This window comes from Bos indicus, chromosome 5 (genome assembly GCF_029378745.1).
Source record: "Bos indicus isolate NIAB-ARS_2022 breed Sahiwal x Tharparkar chromosome 5, NIAB-ARS_B.indTharparkar_mat_pri_1.0, whole genome shotgun sequence".
In the NCBI taxonomy this organism is placed as follows: domain Eukaryota; kingdom Metazoa; phylum Chordata; class Mammalia; order Artiodactyla; family Bovidae; genus Bos; species Bos indicus.
In genome coordinates, this window is record NC_091764.1 from 102,746,181 (window position 1) to 102,770,733 (window position 24,553).

Below are 24,553 nucleotides of genomic sequence, written 5' to 3' on the forward strand. Positions count from 1 at the left end.
CTCCCCAGACAGCCATTTTGCTTTTTTGCATTTCTTTTCCATGGGGATGGTCTTGATCCCTGTCTCCTGTACAATGTCACAAACCTCCATCCATAATTCATCAGGCACTCTATCTATCAGATCTAGTCCCTTAAATCTATTTCTCACTTCCACTGTATAATCATAAGGGATTTGTTTTAGGTCATACCTGAATGGTCTAGTGGTTTTCCCTACTTTCTTCAATTTAAGTCTGAATTTGGCAATAAGGAGTTCATGATCTGAGCCACAGTCAGCTTCTACCTGCCTCTTGAGAAATCTGTATGCAGGTCAGAAAGCAACAGTTAGAACTGGACATGGAACAACAGACTGGTTCCAAATAGGAAAAGGAGAACGTCAAGGCTGTATATTGTCACCCTGCTTATTTAACTTACATGCAGAGTACATCATGAGAAACGCTGGACTGGAAGAAACACAAGCTGGAATCAAGACTGCCGGGAGAAGTATCAATAACCTCAGATATGCAGATGACACCACCCTTATGGCAGAAAGTGAAGAGGAACTCAAAAGCCTCTTGATGAAAGTGAAAGTGGAGAGTGAAAAAGGTGGCTTAAAGCTCAACATTCAGAAAATGAAGATCATGGCATCCGGTCCCATCACTTCATGGGAAATAGATGGGGAAACAGTGTCAGACTTTATTTTGGGGGGCTCCAAAATCACTGCAGATGGTGACTGCAGCCATGAAATTAAAAGACGCTTACTCCTTGGAAGGAAAGTTATGACCAACCTAGACAGCATATTCAAAAGCAGAGCTATTACTTTGCAAACAAAGGTCCGTCTAATCAAGGCCATGGTTTTTCCTGTAGTCATGTACGGATGTGAGAGTCAGACTGCGAAGAAGGCTGAGCGCCAAAGAATTGATGCTGTTGAACTGTGGTGTTGGAGAAGACTCTTGAGAGTCCCTTGGACTGCACGGAGATCCAACCAGTCCATTCTGAAGGAGCTCAGCCCTGGGATTTCTTTGGAAGGAATGATACTAAAGCTGAAACTCCAGTACTTTGGCCACCTCATGCAAAGAGTTGACTCATTGGAAAAGACTCTGATGCTGGGAGGGATTGGGGGCAGGAGAGAAGGGGACAACAGAGGATGAGATGGCTGGATGGCATCACTGACTCGATGGACGTGAGTCTGGGTGAACTCCAGGAGTTGGTGATGGACAGGGAGACCTGGTGTCCTGCGATTCATGGGGTCAAAAAGAGTCGTACATGACTGAGTGACTGAACTGAACTGAAAGATGAGAGATGAGAAAGAGAAGAAAGAGGAGGAGGAGAGGGAGAAGAGATACAGAGAGACAGAACTGCAGAAGTAATATCTGAAGATATAACAATAGAGAACTCTTTAAAAAAATAAATGAAGGAGTATAAAACCCCCACTCTTAGTAAAGCTGCTGAAAATCAAAAGGAAAAAGGAAAATCTGGAATAATAACAGATTTATTTAATACAAAAGGAGGAAAAATAAGGAGACAAAAAGGAACATAAAGCAGGTGGATCAATTAAAAACAAATGGCAGATACCAACACATCAATATCAGTAATTGCATTTACAGTAAATGGATTAATATAAAACAAAATTGACACAAATGTTACTTGCAAAATGCCCACTTTATATTATGAAAGCAAAGAATGGTTGAAAGTAAATGATGGAAAAAATGTACTAACTGTAACAAAACTGAAGTAGCTATATCAATGTCCCAGAAAGTAGACTTTAAGCCAAGAGACACGAATTGAATTAAAGAGGGAATTTTCATGATTATAATGAGATGCACCTTTAATAAAGATATTTTAGACAACAAAATTCAAGAAAGGTAACAGAACATAACTTTGAAACATACTTGACAGAGTGAAAAGAAGAAATAGACAAAATCACAATAAAAATGGGGCTTATTACCATATCTTTTTCAATAGCATGCACACCAAACATACAAAAAACAAAGAAGAATACAGTAGATGTACAACAACATAATCAGCACATTTAACTAAGTAACACAGAGAGCAACGCACCCAACAATGCAAGAGTTCACATCACTGTAAATGCACTGGGAACTTTTATCAAAATGACCATGTAATAGGACAAAATCTTTCACTCTTTGAATTCATACAGAGTATTTACTCTGGCCACAGTGGAATAAAATTAAGACTAATAAGAAAATATTTATAGCCACTTCTATTTGGGGAAATTCAGCGAGATCCTTCCAAACACCACCTGAGTCTGGGAATAAATTTAAAACTTACAAAATATTGTGAAATAATAATAAACACAAAATAATGGTATGATAAATTCTTCTAATAAAACTCAAGTAGTGCCTAAGGGAAATTTATACCCTCGATTTATAGAAGAGGAAGGACTGAAAGTGAAAAAAAGTAAGCTTCCAATTAAGAAACTAGATGAGAAAGTCAACAATGTAGAATGTTGGGGTTAATTTTAAAAGGAACAAAAACTAATACAATATTGTAAAGTTTAAAAATAAAATTTTAAAAAATTAATGGAAAAGAAGGTAAGCATAAGGTAGAAAATATAGAAGAAAAGCCTTTAAACATGGCTCATTGAAAATTGATGAACACTGAGCAATACTAATGCAGAGCAGAGAGAAAATGAAGTTGACAATACCAAGAATGAAAAGGGACATCAGTATAAACCATACAGATTTTTTGGTCATAGTTTTTGTGCTGTTGTTTGTGTTTTAGCTGTGCTGTTGCTCATGGGATCATAGTTTCCAGTTCAGGGATTGAACCTGGACCCATGACAGTGAAAGCCCAGAGATTTAACCCCTGGATTACATATTTTATTAGTACAATTTATACATTTAATGTGGATAAGTACACATAAAGTGTTAATTTCTCTACAGCCTTGCCAACACTAAGTGTCTTAAAAAAAAAAAAAAAAACAGTCATTCTGACATGTGTGAGATGATATCTCTTTGTGGTTTTAATTTACATTTCCCTGATGATTGACAATGTCAAGCATTTTTTAATATACCTATTGCCATTTGTATGTCTTATTTAGAGAAATGTCTATTCAAGCCCTTGGCCAATTTTTTAATTGAGTTATTAGGTTTTAAGTTTGTTGGGTTTTTTTTTTTCTCTTAAGTTATAGGAGTTCCTTATTTTTGGAAATTAATACCTTATATAATTTGTGCTAGCTTGCTTTTTCACTCTGTTGATCTTTCATTTGATCTGTGGAAGCTTTTTAGTTTGCTATACCCCCACTTGTCTAATTTTGCTTTGTTGCCTGTACTTTTGATGTCATATCCATGAACTCATGAAACAATGTGCTTTTATTTTGTGATGGAGCTAAGATATTACATATCTAAAATGTAATTCCTATCTGGTGATGATGTTTCACCATCACATATAGTAAAATAAATTCAGATAAATAAATAAATTTTAAATTAGGTTTTGAATATTCTTTAGTGGAACTATTAAATTGTTTGCAGAAAATAAAACTTGATTCAATGTTATTTTGAGATGAAGAATGGCGTTTGAAACATTGCACTAAAGGCAGAAGTCAAAAAAGTAAAACATTACAGATTTGATCACATAATCCACCCATACACATATACAACCTTAAAAATATATGTAAAATATGGGGAAAACCTTACAAAAATATTTTTTAAAAAACAGTAAGTGATGTTTGTTTTTAAAGAGTTATGAATAAATAAGAAATTTTAAAACATTCTGGAGAAAAAATATTGTCATAAAAGATATCTTAAGACAGTAATATAGGAAAGAAGATAATATTTTTGTATATAGTGTTTGTGAAAGTCACTTAGTCATGTCCAACTCTTTGTGACCCCATGGAGTATACAGTCCATGGAATTCTCCAGGCGAGAATACTGGAGTGGGTAGCCATTCCCTTCTCCAGGGGGTCTTCCCAACCCAGGGATCAAACCCAGGTCTCCCACATTGCAGGCAGATTCTTTACCAGCTGAGTCACAAGAGAAGCCCAAGAATACTGTCGTGAGTAGCATATCCTTCTCGAGTGGATTTTCCAGACTCAAGAATCAAACCAGGGTCTCCTGCATGGCAGGCAGATTCTTTACCAGTTGACCTACCAGGGAAGCCCTTATGTGGATAAAAAACCATGATGCTATGAAGAAAACAATACTCTCTTTTAAAATTAAGTATTTATTTGGTTGTGCTGGGTCTTAGTTGCAGTATGCAAATTCTTACTTATGGGATCATAAGAGAAAAAAATTGTAACTGCATGTGGTGATGGATATTCCTGTATGTGTGGTGATTTACCAATATGTACAAATACATAAACACTATGTTTTACACTCAGAACTAATATAATGTTACAAGAATTACGTCTCAATTAAAAATTTTAACAAACAAGGTTGGAATATGTGGATTAAATTAGTTTCATTCTTACCTCATTTAAGCTTCTCTGGTGGCTCAGACAGTAAAGAATCTGCAGTGTAGGAGACCCGATTTCATACCTGGGTCAGGATGATCCCCTGAAGAAGGGAATGGTAACCCATTCCAGCATTCTTGCCTGGAGAATCCCAGGGACAGAGGAGCCTGGCGGGCTATAGTCCACATGGTCGCAAAGAGCACAACTGAGCAACTAACATTTTCACTTTATATCATTTTGTGGACCCAAATTAAACTCATCACTTAGATTTTAAAATATCAAATCTCACTGCATCCTACAGGGTTGGGACAGACACACAGAAATAGTAAGTCACCTGCACACGAGATATAGGCTTCCTCCTTTGGAGAGCATGAAGTGTAATTCCAAGGGTCAGAAGGACACTGCCAGAGAGAGGTGTCAGTTTTCCAACAGCGGATTCCATCCACCCACCGGGGTCTAGAACCTTCCCTGAGACCAACAGAAGAGTTGAGGGTTCCACTGTCCCCACAGCCAAGCTGTCTGCAGATCATGGACACAGTGATGTCTTCCATGGGGTTGTGGCAGACACTGCCCCAGGTCCCGTTGTAGAAAACTTCCAGCCACCCAACACACTGCTGGTCCTCGCTCACCATCCTGAGGGCCAGGAACTCTAAGGTTGAAAGGGGAGTAGACAGGACACAGTGAAAACTTTGCTGGATGTTCTAGGTTTTCCTTTCTTCTAGAAATGGTGAACATTCATCTCTGACCTTGTTCAAGAGATACCCACTAGATGACAAGACTGACATCGCCTCCCTTTTAACTGATTTTGTCCATTTGTGTCTGTCTTTCTATTTCTACCACAATGGTGTAGTGGATATGAACTGAGAGGAAGACCAAACTGTGTGGGCGCTAGTCAGGGAGGGGCAGCTGAAATCTACTTCCTGACAAAATCTTTAAAGAGTGTGTCAAAGGGATGTGATGTGGATATTAGGGAGACAGGGATAATAATTAATCCAAAAATGCCACATCCCAACCTCTACAACCTGTGAATATGTTACCATACCTGACAAGAGGGATTTGCAGATGTGATTAAGGTAAGGACCTCGGGATGGTGAGATGATGTATTAACAGTATGAGCCCAGTCTAATCACATCCTTAGATCCACTATCCTTAAACACGGAATACTTTTCTTAGCTCCGGCTAGACAGAGAGATGTGACTCTAGATAATGGTTGGAGGCCTGCAGCATAGCTGGTCTGTAATGGATGAAGGGTGCTGTGAAGGAAGGAATGTAGGTGGTTTCAAGAAGTTTGAAAAGGCAAGAAACAGATTCTCCCCTAGAGCCACAAAAGTGATGCGGCCCTGCTGAAGCCTTGATCCCAGCCCAGTGAGATCCCTGCTGGACATCTAAGCTAGAGAAGAGTAAGGAAATAAATATATGCTGTTTTAAACCACTAATTGGTAAACTGTTAGGGAAGCAAACAGAAACTAGTACCGTGGGTTTAAATTTTTTGTATATAACTGGAGAGAGAGCCCTGCTTTCAAGAAAAACTATAAGAAATGGCTCTCCCAGGAAACACTGCTGAGAAGAAAGGACCAGATCCTCAGCTGCTGCAGAAGGAAGTGAAAGGACCCCATCTTCAAGTCTGCTGGAAAGACAGGCTTCATGGGAGGAAGCTGCCTTCTCTGGTCCTTTCAGCATCTCTCCCTCAGCGCTCAGACCCCCGTCCTCCAGGGCCCCACCCCTCCTCCAGCCTGTGGACAGTGTGCAGCGCGGACCTGAGCAGATGACCCCTGCGTCCTGCTTGTGTCTGCAGTCGTGCCGCCCCCAGCCTCGGGAAGGACACCTCCACAGGTGGGACTCCTTTCCTGTGCAGTTCAGGTCGTCCAGCCAGATGGGCCCTGATCCTGCTCCGAAGTGAGCAGACCCCGTGGCACTGCGGGCTTCTCCACAGCCCAGCTGCCTGCACACCACCTGGGCATCGTCCAGGTCCCAGCCGTCATCACAGATGGTGCCCCAGGAGCCCTGGTCAAGGATCTCCACTCTCCCAGCGCAGGGACCGGCTCCACCCACCAGGCGGAGCTGTCTGTTGTCTGAGGAGAGAGAAATGGGACAATGGGGCAGTGACCCTAGGGTTGAGAAGGGTCTCTGTCCTGTGGGACCCTTACCTGAGCAGTAGGGGGCGCTCTCCACTGAGGCCGCAGAGCCTGCTGGTTCTGCCATAGAGTCATTGCACTGGGGCAGCACCTGGGTCTGGTTTCCTGAAGAAACAACAATGATCAGAAGTCTGGACGGGTTGAAGAACCGGAAACTGAATTAAGGAAAATAATGACCACTGATGGAGCCTAAGATGAAAGCTGTGACCCAGCATTAAAGTTATCATACTCTTAGTGTTCACCTTCTCCCTGGAGAGTTCTGCTTCTGACAGTACCACAATTTCTGTTTTAACCCAAGTGTTGCTGTAAGAATGAGTTAAGTTTTATCCCTAAATTTATCCCTGTGCTGTGCTAGTCGCTCAGTCGTGTCCGACTCTTTGTAACCCCTTGGACTATAACCCACCAGTATCATCTGCCCATAGGATTTTTCAGGCAAAAATATTGGAGTGGGTTGCCAAGCCCTCCTCCAGGGGATCTTCCCAACCCAGGGATCAAACCCAGGTCTCCCGCACTGCAGGCAGATTCTTTACCATCTGAGCCACCAGGGAAGCCCAAATATATCCCTAAGTAAAAGCAAAACAAAATTCTTTCTGAAGGATTTCTACAATTTCTTCAATGTATATCTTTAAAACAAACACTTATATAAAATAGATCTCATGAAAAATGGAAAGGAAAAAGGAGACATTAGAAAGAATTTCCCAGGGTTTTCAGCTGCTAGAGTTATCTGACGAGAATACATATAGCCACGGTTAAAGTGCTTATGGAATTAATTGACAAAATGTGCATCTTTGCAGAGAAATGATAACAAAAAGAAATACTTCTAGAGCTGAAAAACTTAGCTGAAATTAAGAACTAAAGAATAAGTGTAGCCTCACATGAGCTCAACATAAAGTAGAAAAATCAAAATGCAAAATGAGAGGATATTCTTCAATTAATTCAGGTCATATAGCAAGAGTTCTGTTATATGTTGTTGTTATATTGTTATATGGCAGTTATATTGTTATATGGCAGTTTTTCCAAAAAAACTTGGTTCACTTCAGTTCAGTCCCTCAGTCATGTCCAACTCTTTGTGACCCAATTAACTGCAGCTTGCTAGGCTTCTGTGTTCATCACCAACTTCTGGAGCTTGCTCAAACTCATGTCCATCAAGTCGGTGATGCCATCCAACCGTCTCATCCTCTGTCATCCCCTTTTCCTCCTGCCCTCAATCTTTCCCAGCATCAGGGTCTTTTCCAATGAGTCAGCTCTTCTCATCAGGTGGCCAAAGTATTGAAGATTCAGCTTCAGTATCAGTCTTTCCAATGAATATTCAGGACTAACTTCCATTAGGATCCACTGGTTTGATCTCCTTGCAGTCCAGGGGACTCTCAAGAGTCTTCAACACCACAGTTCAAAAGCATCAATTCTTCGGTGCTCAACTTTCTTTACGGTCCAACTTTTACATCCATATATAACTACTGGAAAAATCACAGATTTGACTAGATGGACCTTTGTCAGCAAAGTAATGTCTCTGCTTTTTAATATGCTGTCTAGGTTGGTCATAGCTTTTCTTCCAAGGAGAAAGCATCATTTAATTTCATGGCTGCAGTCACCATCTGCAGTAATTTTGGAGCCCAAGAAAATAGTCTGTCACTGTTTCCATTGTTTCCCCATCTATTTGCCATGAAATGATGGGACCGGATACCATGATCTTTGTTTTTCGAATGTTGAGTTTTAAGCCAGCATTTTCACTCTCCTCTTTCACTTTCATCAAGAGGCTCTTTAGTTCCTGTTCACTTTCTGCCATAAGGGTGGTGTCATCAGCATATCTGAGATTATTGATATTTCTCCTGACAATCTTGATTCCAGCTTGTGCTTCACCCAGCCCAGCATTTCACATGATGTACTCAGCATATAAGTTCAATAATCAGGGTGTCTATATACAGTCTTGACGTACTCCTTTCCCAATTTGGAAACAGTCTGCTATACCAAGTCCAATTCTAACTGTTGCTTCTTGACCTGCACACAGATTTATCAGGAGGCAGGTAGGTGGTCTAGTATTTCCATTTCTTTAAGAATTTTCCACACATTGTTGTGATCCACAAAGTCAAAGCCTTTGGCATAGTCAATAAAGCAAAAGTAGAGGTTTTTCTGGAACTCTCTTGCTTTTTCTGTGATCCAACAGATGTTGGCAATTTGGTCAACATGAAAAGGTAAAACTTAGTATCTGAAGAAAAAATATGTACTTAATTTTGCTTATGACTTTGGGTCATTAATCAGGAAAAAACTCAGTTCGACAGTCTTTCAGTGGGGTCTTTCAGTGCTGCAATTAGATGTCACCTGGAGCTGAAGTCATTTAAAGACTTGACTGAACTCTGGTCTGTAAAGAAATTCCCAGAACTGTTCTAAGGATAAAGGAACATCATGTCTTCAACTGAATTCAGAAAGAATTTACATATTCAGGAAGAAATGGGACAGAAGGGGAAGAGAGAAGGAAGGACACACACATGCAGATTAAAGCAAAATATTGATACTAACATTTAGAAACCCAGGTAAAGGTCATAAAGGAATTTTTATATTGTTTTCCCAACATTTTTATGTCTCAACATACATCAAAATTGAAAGAATTAAAAGATGAAAACAAGTCAAAGAGAATTCATTGCCAGGACACTTTCACAAAAATACTCATAACATCAAAAATGAAATCCTAGTAGAAGATGGGCAAAACCTCTGAAATTCAGGATCTAACTGAATGGAGGGGTGTATTATGTTAATGATTTGGAAAACTCAACATTGTCAGTGTCAATCATCCTCAAATTTCTATGTCTACTCTCAAATTTTTAAATCTAATCTCAATGATACCCTTAAGCTTTTCTTCTGGTGAAAACAACAAGCTGATTTCTAAATTCATACAAAATACAACAATCAAGAATGAACAGCACAGTTGGTAAGAAAAGCAATGATATTACAGGAGTTGATATAAAGTAACTTGTATATTAAAATTATTCAGACTAACTACAAAGTTTGAAACTCTGGGAGATAGTGAAGGACAGGGAAGCCTGGTGTGCTGTAGTCCATGGGGTCACAAAGGGTAAGACATGACTTAGCGATTGAACAACAACTATGAAGTTATGATAATTAAGAAAATGCATGATTAGAATTATGCTTTTGAGAGCTTCAAAATTCTCATGAGATTTATCTCCTTCAAAAGCTTCAGTTATAGATTCTGGAAATATGTTTATTCCTCCCACTTGAGGTCTACTTTGCTAAAATCAGCATGGATATCTGACTCTACCAAACGTACTCCTCGTTGTCTAGCATAATGTTGTAGTTTAGTGTCTGTCATGTCCAACTCTTTTGTGACCCCGTGGACTGTCCATGGGATTTTCCAAGCAAGAATACTTGAGTGGGGTGCCATTTCCTTCTCCAGGGCATCTTCCCAACCCAGGGATCAAACCTGCATTTCTTGCATTGGCAGTTGGATTCTTTTTTTTTTTTTTATTTTTAAACTTTACAATATCGTATTAGTTTTGCCAAATATCGAAATGAATCCGCCACAGGTATACCTGCGTTCCCCATCCTGAACCCTCCACCCTCCTCCCTCCCCTCCCCTCCCTCTGGGTCGTCCCAGTGCACCAGCCCCAAGCATCCAGTACCGTGCATCGAACCTGGACTGGCGACTCGTTTCATACATGATATTATACATGTTTCAATGCTATTCTCCCAAATCTCCCCACCCTCTCCCTCTCCCACAGAGTCCATAAGACTGATCTATACATCTGTGTCTCTTTTGCTGTCTCGTACCCTTTGTGCTACATTTCATTGCAGGCTAATGGTATGACAAAGAGAGAATCAAGATCCTACAGAATAAATGGTTCTTATCCACCTCAGACTAAAAAGTAGCTCTTTTCAGAGGTTTGAAAATCCTGCCTGTAGTCGCCGCCTACAAAGAACACCTCTGCCAGAGGGAATGTGAACAGAAAGGGCTATGAGTAAAGAAAAGGAGCTAGAGTGTCACACCGCCATTTTTTGCAGGTGTGTGAAGCAAGTCACCAGAATTAAGCAGGACACATTTGAAGGAAGCAGAGCCTTAGGTGTGAATCAAGTGATAATGACCCAGTACTTAAAGAATGGACTTGGCAGTCTAAAGCAATGAATAGTAAGCAGCATTCTTTATGATAGCAAAATTATGGAAACTTAAATGTCTATCAATAAAAGATGGGTCATATGAGCTGTGGCTTCATTCAGTGGGATTCTACTCTGCCTTTCAAAAGAATGAAGCTGAACTACACTTAACTGTTATAGAAAGATGCTTCTACCATACTAGGTGAGAAAAGGAAATTGCACAACAAGACAAATAGTATGAACTCATGCTTGTTTAACAATTTTGTACATATTTCTTTATTAAAGTTATTAAACTATTAAAAGTTTGTTGATTGGCTTAAACTAAAAAAAAAAAGAAAGAAAATGTAGTATTTGTGCAAGGATAGACAAATGATAACATGGAACAGAATAGAGAGTCTCAAAAAAGACAGACATAATTGCTCTTCTGCTTATGACAAAGGCAGCACTGCCATGGGGAAGAGTCTTTTCAGAAAAAGATTCTGAGTCAACTGGATGTTCATATGAAACCTGACCCTTATCTTACATAGATATCAATCCCAGAAGAAATGCACAATAATAGGCAAGAGAAATATAATAAAATTTCCATAAAATACTCTTAAAGAATGTTTTTAAGATCTTCGAGTAGGCAAAATTATTTTTTAAAGGATATAAGAAGCATTAAATATACAGAAAAATGTTGGTAAGTTATATTTACATAAAATTAAGAAATGAGTTCATCAAAGGACACCATTTGATTAAGAAAATGAAAATAAAAGACCAAGGGTTAAACATGGAAAATAAGTAACACATATTTGCATCCAAAGACATTGTCATGGTAAGTTATAATATCATATTTTTAATAGTCAAGAACTGGAAATAACTCAGATTTATACTGTCAGTAGAATGGATCAGTACATGGCCATGTGATCATTCAAAGCATACTCTACAGTAATAAAAAAAAAATAAAGTGCTACAATATACAACATCATGTGTGAATCCCAAACATAATTTTGAGTCTATGAAATTAGATACAAAAGATGAAATATACAGGACCATTTTATATAAAGTTCAAACATTGATAAAACTCTCTATGTTAGTAGGCGTTCGGTAAGCGCTTTTCCCCGTCAAGGAGACAGGACACAGTTACTGGGGACGACAGTGACTGTGGTGCTGGGGACATTCTCTTTGTTGCTCTGGGTTGGGGTTCATAGTGAGATCTATACTTACTGCTCCTACATTGTTTTCTATGATTTTATGTAAGCAACGATGCTGCTTAAAAATATATTATTCCCCTTCACACTTCTTACCCTGACCTGAAAAATGAATGAACAATGAGAAGATCCATATTTCACCACAAAATCTCTGACTTTGAAGCCCGTTTAACCTCACTCTCTACTCTTGGAGACATTTCACTCCAGGAGCATCCTGAGTACCAGTAGCCCTTTCCTCTCTCTTACCTGAGCAGATCACAGAGGCTGTGTTGCCATGGGAACAGTCAGGACCACCCAGAGCAGTCACCGGACAACTCCACAGGAAGGACTCAGCCCCAGAGCAGTGAAATCGGGCTCTTAGGATCTGATCACCTCCTTCCACCAAGTGTGGTCCTCCAGGGCTGGAGATGGCAACTCCACAGCCAAGCTGACGACAGACAACATTGGCATTGGCCAGACTCCAGTGGGAGGCACAGAGCACTCTCCATCGTCCAGAAATCTTCATCTCCACCTGCCCCTCACACTGAGAGGAGCCGTTTGTCATGAGCCGGACTTCTGAGTATGCTGGTAGAAGAAGACAGAGTTTCAGCAAAATCACATGACTTTCTCACCTGAACAGGGTGTTCACAGAGGTGAAAGGCGTGACCTGCATCTCACCTGAACAGACAACCTGAACAGCTCCACTGTGGTGACAAGTGCCCCCTGGACAGGGCACTCTGGGGCAGACCGAGAGCTCAGGCTCCTCCCCCTCACACCTGAACTCTTCAGCCCAGACCCGGGCACTGGACTCTCTGAAGAGCTCATGTCCCAGGACAGACACAGCCTTGCCACACCCCAGCTCTGCACAGATGACCTGGGCAGTGGGAAGTGTGAAGTTCCCATCAGACACTGGGATCCAGGCTTCTCCAGAATGCACTTCTACTCGCCCTGAGCAGGGTCCATCCCCTCCAGCCAGACGCACAAATCCTAAGAGGAAACAACAGCAAAACCAGTGAGTGTTCATGGTACTGACTTGGCAACTGGAAACCGCACATCACAGGCAGTGGAGTGAAAGTTTTTCGTTTTAGGAGTGGAGCATGTAGAGAGTCTTTGACAGTTAGTGTCATAATTGAATTTTCATGAGCAGGTTTCTGAAGAAAAATCCAGAAGGATTACAAGGTCAGTTTGGAATGGTTGAATCCCAAGAACATACACTTTGAGACTGGTTAGAAGTGTGAATTCCTTGGTCTAGGAGCCTGGAAACTAGAGAGCCCAATTAAGATCATTGGAATGGCTGAATACTGGAAACACGTGTTTTAGCATTGGTTGGAGAAGTGAATTTCTCACTTACCAGCCTAGGACCTATATACAGATCCAAGGACACTGTATAATATTCAGGCACTTAAACTTGAACATGGAGATATGCAGACCAGAAGCCACCCAGAGGGACGTGGGCTAAGATTAGAGACCTAGCATCCAGACAAGCTTAGAAGCTTTCATGGGACTTGTGGGGCTAATATTCTGACCAGTTTTCTCTCCCAGAAGCTAGTCTTCAAGTGACTTAGGTTAAGGAAAGTCCTGAGGCTGGATCGATGAGGGCATGCCAACCTGTAGATGCATGACAGCTCCAGAGAAGAAATATGGACATTATCACTAATTCACGTTTAAGTCATCACATCTTGTCTTTCTGATACTTTTTGATGCCAAAAATTCCATGAATTCCTTCAGTGACCTCAGTGAGAAGGAAAATGAGTTAAGAAAACTCAGAGAGTCATAGAGAGAGAGAGTCCCAGCCATCTCTCTTGAAATCCTAGGATTTGTCAAAGAATCTGGGGGAGAGTGTGCCATCAGTGGGAGTTTACCAGATAGCTTAGTTTCCACATCATCTCCTATTAAAGGTTTTTCTTCTCAAACAGGACTCATAGAAAATGCTAAGGGCTGATAATAATTGATTTTAGTACTATCATTGTACTAACTCTAACCACAGAAAAACATGCATTCTTCTCAAGCACACATGGAATAGTCTCCAGACTAGGTTACAAATAATCCTTAACACATTCAAAAATATTAAAATAATTCCAAGTATCTTACATGACCATAATGGAATGGAACTAAAATTCAATAATGATCAGAAAACAGGAATTCATGAATCTATAAAAATTAAACCACACACTCATATTTTAACATTGTTTTCCTATTTCTATAAAGAATGCTATTTAGATAGGAATTGCATTAAATCTATAGATCACTTTGAGAAGTACAGGCATTTTAACAATACTAATTCTTTCAGGCCAGAAACACAGAATGACTTTCCGTTGATTATATTGTCTTTAATTTCTTTCATGAATGTTTTACAATTCTAAAAGAAGATGGCATGTTGCCAAAGAGGAGGAAGAAGAAGGAGAAGGAGGAGGAAATGAGCAAACAAGCCATAATTTGGAGAGTTCCAAGTTGAAAAAGACTTAATATGGATAAATATGCAAATATTTGTGGCAAACACTTGTTGAATAGGTTGTTAGCATACTACATCACCCTCTGCTCCTCCCATCTACCACCTAAACTGCTATCCTTTCTCATTTTTCCCACTTCAGACAAGCAAACACCATTTTAAAAGACACAGATGGATGGAAAAGAAGATCAGAAAGGGTAGCTACTGCTGAAGAAGTAGGATGTAGGTGGGATATATGGCATGCAAGGGGGGATCAAGGAAGTTTTGAAACTAAAGGAGGAAAACCAAAATAAAAGTTCATCATTTGGTCATCAAAGGAACACATTTTGAACTGAATGATGATAACCCAATGAAAAAACTTTATTTAATTCATCAAGTACAATTCCCTGATTTCTGGGTGTGTTCTGATTATTTACTTCTGAAGTTCTTCCTGGTAAAGGACTGCTTAGTGATGCTCATAATCCAACCAAAATATTATTAGAATTTCCAAAAGAGAGAAATGTAACCCATAACACATTTTTTTAAAACAATCATTTAAAGCAGCTTCAGAAATTACAGAAATGATTGAATTGGCTGAAGAGCTCCTTAAATCCCTAATATCAATATGCTTAATGAAGCATAAAAATAAACAGGGAGAAAAACTAGGAAAAATAAACAAATGAGACTTCTGAAATTGAAAAATATAGTATTGGAATGAACATTTGGATTAATTACACAAGAGACTAGACATTGCAGAATAAAAGAACTGGGAAGTAAAACACAGCAGTAGAGACTATCTAAATTGAACCAAAGAGAGTAAAAAGGCAAAAAATATGAATGGAAACTCAATGGCATGTAGGATAATATAAAAATATATAAAATATGTGTATTTGGAGATTCAGAATAAGGGATGTGCAGAAAAATATTAAGAAAAGATTAATGGCATTTTCCCAAAGTTATTGAAAACTGTAAACCCATTGATCCAAAAAACTAAACAAACCCCAAACAAGATAATGAAACCATTCTCAGAAAACTTGACAATGTAATTACTGAAATTCATTGGTAAATAAACAAACAAAAATATGTTAAGAGCAGCCAGGGAAGTTTGACACATTATATACAGGGAAAAAAAGGATAAGTATTATTTACTGACGTTTTGTTGGAGGCAATGGAAGTCAGATGACAATGTAAGAACATATTTAAAGTACTGGGATTGGGCATTTGTTACCCTAAAATTGAATCAGCTATGAAAATACTTTTCAAAACTGAATGAAAATGAGAATTATTTCAGGTAAATGAGAGATGATAGAATTGGAGGCCACCAGACACACACTACACAAAACTGCCTCAGAAAGTTCTTCAAGCTAAAGGGAGATGACAGCAGATGAAAACATGGATCCTCTCAAAGCTATAGAGACTGTGCTAAATGTTGATCCTCTATTAGAAGATTTAAGGCAAAAATATTAGCAACAAACTACAAGATTCATAATAAATTTATGAGTAGAATGTATGACAATGACAGCACCAATGACAGGAACAGGAAAGTGGAAGAAAAGTATAGTGACTGACATTGCATGTTGTGACATAATATCATTTCAAGGTAAAATGTAATTGAAGATTAATAATTCAACATTGGGCTTTCCCGGTGGTTCAGTGGTGAAGACTCCACCTGACAATGCAGGAGACGTGGGTTCAATCCATTGTCTAGGAAAAGCCCACATACCATGGAGCCACTAAGCATGTGCACCACAATTAGTGAGGCTGTACTCTAGAGCTCAGGGGCCATGACTACTGAAGCTTGTGCACCATAGAGCCTGTGCACTACAGCAAGAGAGGCCACCGCAATGAGAAACTCATGCCTGCAACTAGAGAGTAGCCTCTGATCTCCACAACTAGAGAAAAGCCCATGCAGCAGTGAAGACCCAGCCAGCAACAAATAAAAATTACTTTAAAATTTTTTTTTGGTTAAACATTATAATCACCTAAAAATCTGATACAATTAATAAACCAATACAGTATTTAAATTAAAATGATAAAATATACTCGATTAAAATAAGAACAAAGATAAAACATATAGCAGCTGCTGCTACTACTGCCGTTAAGTCACTTCAGTTGTGTCTGACTCTGTGCGACTCCAGAGATGACAGCCCAACAGGCTCCCTGGTCCCTGGAATTCTCAAGGCAAGAACACTGGAATGGGTTGCCATTTCCTTCTCCAATGTATAAAAGTGAAAAGTGAAAGTGAATTTTCTCAGTCGTGTCCGACTCTTAGCGACCCCGTGGACTGAAGCCTACCAGGCTCCTCCGTCCATGCGACTTTCCGGGAAAGAGTACTGGAGTGTGTTGCCATTGCCTTCTCCGACAAATAGCAGGCAAGTACACTTAAACACAATTATATCAATAATAACATTAACTGTAAATAATTAAAGTACTCCAAATAAAAAAAACAAGATAATCAGACCAGATAAAATAAGACAAAACAATATACTGTCTACAAACTTATATGTGTTTAAATATAAACACAGAAACATATTAAAGAGGTAAAAATTACATACCATGCAAACACAAATCAGAGAAAACTCTATATCTAAATTAATATCTAATTTATATCTAATTTTTATCTAATCTAATATCTAAATTAATATCATACAAAGTCAGACTATAAGACAAAGAATTCATTCAGAGAAAAAGAAACATTTTATGATAATAAAATCCAAAAGAAATTATATAGTATTGAAATTGGTGGGTTAAAAATAAAGTGATGCTTAGAAGAAAATTTAGAACCTTGATGCTTCCTTGATGATTACATTAGAATAAAAATAGAAACAGAAGGAAATGATCCAAGACTCCACCTCAAGAATCTACAAAAGCAACCACAATCATGACAGAAAAGGAGGAATGAAAACTGAGCATAGAAATCAATTCAGAAGAAAGCAAATACACGATCAAGAAAATCAATACAGTCCATTAGTGATTCTTTTAAAAAGAACATTAACACTGATAATCTTCTAGCAAACCAATTAAAAAAAAGAGGGAACACATTAACAGCACCAGTAATAAAAGGAGGAATATCATTGTAGATCTTCCCAACATGTAAAGATATGAGATATGAACCAGTGTTACTAATTTGAAGATTTTTTGTAAAATGGACCAAGTCCTTAAAAACACGTTACTTGTGAAACACAACTCACCAAAATCTGATACAAAAAAAGAGAAAAATATGAGTAAACTTATTTGTTAAATAAACAGAATCCATATTATAAAAATTTTTCACTAAGAAAACTGCCAGCTACAAATGCTAGCACTTCCACAGAGCTGAGAAATGACTCCCACAGCAAGATAAAGGAAGAGAGGGAGGGAAGGAATGAGGGCACGGAAGGAAATGTAACACAGAGGCTGTGGTGAATGTACGAATTGACCCGCATCTTTCCAACCCTCCCCTCCTGCAATCCTTGCATCTTCATCCCCTCACCATTTTGCACTTCAGTACTGTAGTCCCTGGTGGCTCAGAAGATAATCAAGACTCTGCCTGCAATGGGGGAGACCCAGGTTTGATCCCTGGGTGAGGAAGATCCCCTAGAGAAAGAAATGGCAACCCACTCCAGTATTCGTGCCTGGAGAATCCTATGGTTCATGGGGTCACAAAGAGTAGGACAGGACTGAAGGAACTTGGAACGCTTGCATCACAGTCCTTCACAATTTGTGTGTTCCCTCCCAGATCTTCCACCTGAACCCCATGAAATCTCTTCATTATTTCAAACAAGCTTCTCTACATTCTCCTCTGGTCTTTGTTTCCACTCTAGATTTATCCTAAACATGGTACTTCACTTCCAGCAATCCACTACTGAGGCTGAAATTTTTCTTCCTTACCTGACTCCTAAGGTTGAGCAGAAGAAACTCCAAGAGTTTTGATTAAAATAATGAAAATACATGCTATTCTAATCTTATTTCTGCTACACCACCACCACTTTGACTTATCTTCACATCATTAAAATATGTCTGAAAATACAGAAAAAAAAAAAAAAAAAAAACAGACCAGGAGGAGGAAACTAGTGACAAAAAGAGAAAAAGAAGGAACCTGGAACAGTTCATAAAAATGTGAGAGTCTAAGTTAGAGCAATGGTAGTTGGGGCGTACAAACCACAATCAGGGTTTGAATATTAGTTCAGATCAATGCAGTTCAGTCGCTCAGTCGTGTCCGAACTTTGCAACACCATGAATCGCAGCACACCAGGCCTCCCTGTCCATCACCAACTCCAAAAGTTCACTCAAACTCACGTCCATCGAGTCGGTGATGCCATCCAGCCATCTCATCCTCTGTCGTCCCCTTCTCCTCCTGCCCCCAATCCCTCCCAGCATCAGTCTTTTCCAATGAGTCAACTCTTCGCATGAGGTGGCCAAAGTATTGGAGTTTCAGCTTTAGCATCAGTCCTTCCAATGAACACCCAGGACTGATCTCCTTTAGAATGGGCTGGTTGGATCTCTTTGCAGTCCAAGGGACTCTCAAGAGTCTTCTCCAACACCACAGTTCAAAAGCATCAATTCTTCGGCACTCAGCCTTCTTCACAGTCCAACTCTCACATCCATACGTGACCACTGGAAAATCATACCCTTGACTAGATAGACCTTTGTTAAATATCAGAGCACTTCCAATTCTTTACTTCTAAGTATATCTTAACTGGAATTAATAACAAGACATCAGTATTCTTAGGATAACATTGGGAGTTCTAATTTCACATAAAGTTTCAACATCACACACTCCATTTTCATTCAGATGCTGATTTATCAAAATATGGTTGAGACACCTGTAGTATTTCCACAAATTTATCTTCAGTTGGAACCATGATTATGACATTGTGACAATGAGAAAGGTTACTCGAGATGCCAGAAAACAGATCTGTTTAAAACAAAAGTTTCTAACTAAAATTCAAATTCATCTTGAAAATAATTTTTTTTAATAAGAATGATAAAGAGAATGGAAGAAAACATTTTGAAGAGATGAATAGATTTATGACATAAGTGATGTAGTGGTTTCACAAATGCATACTTATCAAGCAGTTTTGTATGTCAGACATACCTCATAAAGTACTTTTTAAAAAGGAAAAGAATTGTTTCCTTAAGGACATCAACTAGAATCATCAAAGATCTGCTGAAGGTGAGATTAGAACTTTTACAATGATCTTCCTGTACATAAACACCCAACAGCTGATTGGCTGTGGCTTAAGGACCTACTGCAGATGTCTTCAGGGCTCCCCTGTCCCACCATCCTATTAGACGGGGTGCTCCTATCCTAAGACCAGCCCTCTACCTTAGGGAATTCACTGTGATAACTGACAATATCTTCCTCCAGTCCAGTTGTTCTGATGTGATTAATAACCTGGACATCCAATCTGCAATTGTGATAACAACTAGAAGCATCTCTACCAAACACTGTGAGCACCAATTCACACCCTAGTTTCACTGCTGTCTTTCCTGCATCCACCTTGGTATAGGTCAAACACACTTAGGTAGCACTGAGTACTTCTTAAGAGTCACATCAGGTCCTCTTAGCTTCAGTTCAGTTCAGTTCAGTTCTTCAGTCATGTCTGACTCTTTGCAACACCATGGACTGCAGCATGCCACGCCTCCCTGTCCACCACCAACTCCCGGGGTTTACTCTATCTCATGTCCGTCCAGTCGGTGATGCCATCCAACCACTTCACGCTCTGTAAACCCTTTCACCTCCCACCTTCAATCTTTCCCAGCATCAGGGTCTTTTCCAATGAATCGGTTCTTCACATGAAGTGGCCAAAGTACTGGAGTTTCAGCTTCAGCATCAGTCCTTCCAATGAACACCCAGGACTGATTTCCTTTAGGAGGGACTGGTTGGATCTCCTTGCAGTCCAAGGGACTCTCAAGAGTCTTCTCCAACACCACAGTTCAAAAGCATCAATTCTTCGGCGCTCAGCTTTCTTTATAGTCCAACTCTCACATCCATATAGGAGTACTGGAAAAACCATATTTTAACTAGATCGGTCTTTGCTGGCAAAGAAATGTCTCTGCTTTTTAATATGCTGTCTAGGTTGGTCATAGCTTTTCTTCCAAGGAGCAAGCGTCTTTTAATTTCATGGCTGCAGCCACCATCTGCAGTGATTTTGGAGCCAAAAGAAAAAGAAAAAAAGTCTGTCACTATTTCCACTGTTTCCCCATCTATTTGCCAGAAAGTGATGGGACCAGATGCTATGATCTTAGTTTCTGAATGTTGAGTTTTAAGCCAACTTTTTCACTCTCCTCTTTCACTATCATCAAAGGCTCTTTAGTTCTTTGCTTTCAGCCATAAGTGTGATGTAATCTGCATCTAAGGTTATTGATATTTCTCCTGACAATCTTGATTCCAACTTGTGCTTCATCAGGTCCAACATTTCTCATGATGTACTCTGCATATAAGTTAAATAAGCAGGGTGACAAACCATACAGCCTTGACGTACTCCTTCCCCAATTTGGAACCAGTTTTTGTTCATGTCCAGTTCTAACTGTTGCTTCTTGACCTACATACAGATTTCTCAGGATGCAGGTCAGATGGTCTGGTATTCCCATCTCTTGAAGAATTTTCCAGTTTGTTGTGATCCACACAGTTAAAAGCTATGGCATAGTCAATAAAGTAGAAGTAGATGTTTTTCTGGAACTCTTTCGCATTTTCAGTGATCGAACGGATGTTGGCAATGTAACCTCTGGTTCCTGTTTTTTCTAAATCCAGCTTGAACATCTGGAAGTTCACAGTTCATGGACCACAGCTTTGTCTAACTCAATGAAACTATGATCCATGCCATGTCTTAGTGGAGAGTTCTAACAAGACATGGTCCACTGGAGAAGGAAAGGCAAACCACTTCAGTATTCTTGCCTTGAGAACCCCATGAACTCTTAGCTTCACTGCCTCTTATACATGATGCACTTCAGTTGCTGTGTTGTAAACTTCAAGACTTCATTTTCCTGCTCCCTCAACATCCTTGCAAATTGGTGTGAGCTCCCCACTTGATTCATCAGGTACACCATTGTGATGAGATTTTCCCTGCCACACGTCCCACTTCTGGCCTCCTCTGACTGTGACCTAGGGACATTTAAATGCACCACTGAATTTCTCTCACAGCTTTTCCTTGTGTAACTGCACCATGACTTCGGGTATGGTCACTTGTCCATGGGTCTTCACATGCCCTTTTGGGGTCACCATTGCTTGGTTGAGCCTGTTCTATTGGCACATCACCCTCATACCAACCTGATGGAGTGTGGTGACTCTGACTTTTAGGACCAATGAGGATAATAAACCTTGTTGCCTACAACTCTCCTATGACACCACCCCCCCATCAATGTAACCACACGCTACTGACCATTATGTCAAAGAATACAGAACAATTACCATGCTGAGACTGGTCACAGAGGTCGAATCCAGAAGCTAATCTGTATGAAACTTTTGACCTCACCTCTGCCTCCTGTGACACATCACAAAGACCCTTCACCCAAGTATGTTCTAAAGGCTGTATCCGTAATCTCAAGTCATTCTGGTAATAAGACAGAGGCTTTTCCTGCTAGAGATCCCTACACAAATGAGACAGGACTTACCTGAGCAGACCACTCCAGCATCCCAGTCATGCAAATAGCTATCATTACGATAGTCTTTAATATTAGAATGCCTACAGTCACTGACAGTTGATTCTACCCCTTCACATGAAGTATACGAAAGCCAAATGGGGCCAAGTCCTGGTCCAAAATAAGCCCCTCCAGGAAAACCAATGGCAGCTCCACACCCCAGCTGTCTGCACACTACAGATGCATCCTTCAAGGTCCATTCCAGATCATCCACTGTGCCCCATTCTCCTTGGTGCTTCACTTCCACTCTCCCCTCACAGCGGTGGGCTCCATCCTTCAGCCTCAGCTCCAGTACTGCAAAAGAGACACAAGACAGGAAAGATTTTAGGAGACTTAGAGTGGTATAATATATAAAACATTAGCTCTCTGAGAAGCAAAACAGTGCATGGGATATAGTATTTCCTGACCTTGTTGTATAAACATTTCCAGCATGGCCAACTCTAAACCCCCAATGTGCCATCACTGACCATGGAGCAGGAAGGGAGGCACCAAGTATTTCTCAGGAGCCTGTAGAACCAGCTCCAGGGACACCACCGAGGACAGGCCTTCAGAGACTCTGGACGCTGCCCTCCCTGTAGATGTGCCCAAAGGTACTTAGGGCCCAGCTTCTCCATCTCAGTTGCTCATGGCCCAGGATCCAGGGAGGAATCCTCCCTCTCCTTCCCTGTCCATAGGAAGCATCTCATCCAGCTCAGAAACAGAGGGCTGGGGTAACAGGCTCTAAAATGTCCTGGTTTTTCCTGCCATCTGGTGTTCATGTGTTTGTGTAATTCCACACTCCAATGTACCTAGTAACACGCATCTAACAAATGGAATTTGACGAACATGATCAGATGTCACTTTAGTGATTAAGTCATAAGATGACTCTGGTTTGTGCATATAAAAAGGATTTCATTAGTAGGAACATCATAGATGGAGACATCACCAGTGTTCATTTCAGTTCAGTTGCTCAGTCATGTCTGATTCTCTGAGATCCCATGGACTACAGTACACCAGGCCTCCCTGTCCATCACCAACTCACGGAGTTTACTCAGACTCATATCCATTCAGTCAGTGATGCCATGCAAGCATCTCATCCTCTGTCATCCCCTTCTCCTCCCACCTTCAATCTTTCCCAGCATCAGAAGACTCTATTTTTTATAAAAAAAAAAGAACTAACCAGATATTTTTGCAATTATCTGATAGCTCAGTTGGTAAAGAATCCACCTGCAATGCAGGAGATCCCGGTTCAAATCCTGGGTCAGGAATATCTGCTGGAGAAGGAATAGGCTACCCACTCCAGTCTTCTCTTGGTCTTCTCTTGTGGTTCAGCTGGTAAAGAATCAGTCTGCATGCTGGAGACCTGGGTTTGATCCTTGGGTTGGGAACACCCCCTGGAGAAGGGAAAGACTACCCACTCCACTAAGGCCTGAAGAATTCCATGGACTGTGTACAAAGAGTCAAACATGACTGAGTGACTTTCACTTCTTCAATTCTTCAACCATATATTTTGAAGCTGAATAATAAGTGAGTGGGCTTCCCAGGTGGCGCTACTGGTAAAGAACCTGTCTGCAAGTGCAGGATATACAAGAGACTCAGGTTCAATCCCGGGGTCTGGAAGATCCCCTGGAGGAGTGCATGGCAACCTACTTCAGTACTTTTGCCTGGAGAATCCTATGGACAGAGGAGCCTGGTGGGCTACAGTCCATAGGGTCACAAAGAGTCAGACATGACTGAGGCGACTTAACATACACAATATGATGAGTAAACTGAAGAATTCAACACAGAGATTCAACAACAGGGAATTGACCAAGGGAAAGAAAAAGAAACAAGAATCAATGTGTTAGAAGAAAGATTAGTTGAAAGCATCCAAATAGAGGAGCCAAAAGAGAATGAAAGGAATATAGAAAGCCTATATATAAAGACCCTATAAAGAGAAACAGTGTATGGACCGGAGTCATAGCAGAAGAAGTGAAGGAGAAAAGAATTAAGGGCTGAGGACTTCCCTGGTGGTGTAGTGGTTAAGAATCCACCTGCCAATGTAGGGGACATGGGTTCAATCCCTGGTCCAGGAAGATTCCACATGCCACAGAGCAACTAAGCCAGTGCGCCACAGCTGCTGAAATGTGTGCACCTAGAGCCTGTGGTCTCCAGCAAGAGAAGCCACTGCAGTGAGAAGCCTGTGCACTGCAGCGAGGAGTAGCCCCTGCTTACCACAGCTAGAGAAAGCCCACATGCAGCAAGGAGACCTAGCACAGCTGAAAATAAATAATTATAAAAAAGAAAGAAAGACAGGCTGCGAATTTCCAAACCTGGGGAAAGGTCTGGACATCTAAGTCCAAGAAGCTAATAAGTCACCCCAAAATTTCAATCCAAAACAACCTTCTCCAAGACTCACAGAGTAAACTGTTCAAATGCAAAGAGAAAGAGAGAATTCTAAAAGTCTGAAGAGAATAAAAAATGCTGTCACCCAAGAGAACTCCCATAAGGAGATCAGCGGATTTGTCCAAAGAAACCTTGCAGACCACGACAGAAGGATTGGTAACATACTCCACCCTCACTCAGGGGAAAGCAGCTCCCAGGGAGTGAGGGACAGGAGAGGGCACGAGAGGAAGTGCTCCCTACAGAGTCATAGCAGATCCTGCTAGGGGAAAGGACCATCCAGGTCCCCAGCACATCAGGAAATGAGTCATGGGAACTGGGGCAGGGACTTGGGAACTTATACA

General features: G+C 40.4%; 2 protein-coding genes across 3 annotated transcripts in view; both read right to left on the bottom strand.

The window, feature by feature from the left end:
• Positions 1-24,553, bottom strand: part of LOC139182962 (antigen WC1.1-like) — a gene marked incomplete in the record, with an annotated part of 771,738 nt that overhangs the window by 114,666 nt on the left and 632,519 nt on the right.
• LOC139176099 (antigen WC1.1-like) overlaps positions 1-24,553 on the bottom strand; it is a 61,401-nt gene that overhangs the window by 35,358 nt on the left and 1,490 nt on the right. The window contains exons 2-7 of one of the 2 annotated variants that reach the window (XM_070788635.1): positions 21,822-22,142; positions 12,476-12,784; positions 12,065-12,382; positions 6,537-6,629; positions 6,147-6,461; positions 4,724-5,038 (exon numbers count right to left, since the gene is read on the bottom strand). In XM_070788635.1, the coding sequence (XP_070644736.1) occupies positions 4,724-5,038; positions 6,147-6,461; positions 6,537-6,629; positions 12,065-12,382; positions 12,476-12,784; positions 21,822-22,142 (1,671 nt within the window). Of the gene's footprint in view, positions 1-4,723; positions 5,039-6,146; positions 6,630-12,064; positions 12,383-12,475; positions 12,785-21,821; positions 22,143-24,553 lie in introns of both variants that reach the window. The other variant, XM_070788634.1, reaches the window with a different exon arrangement.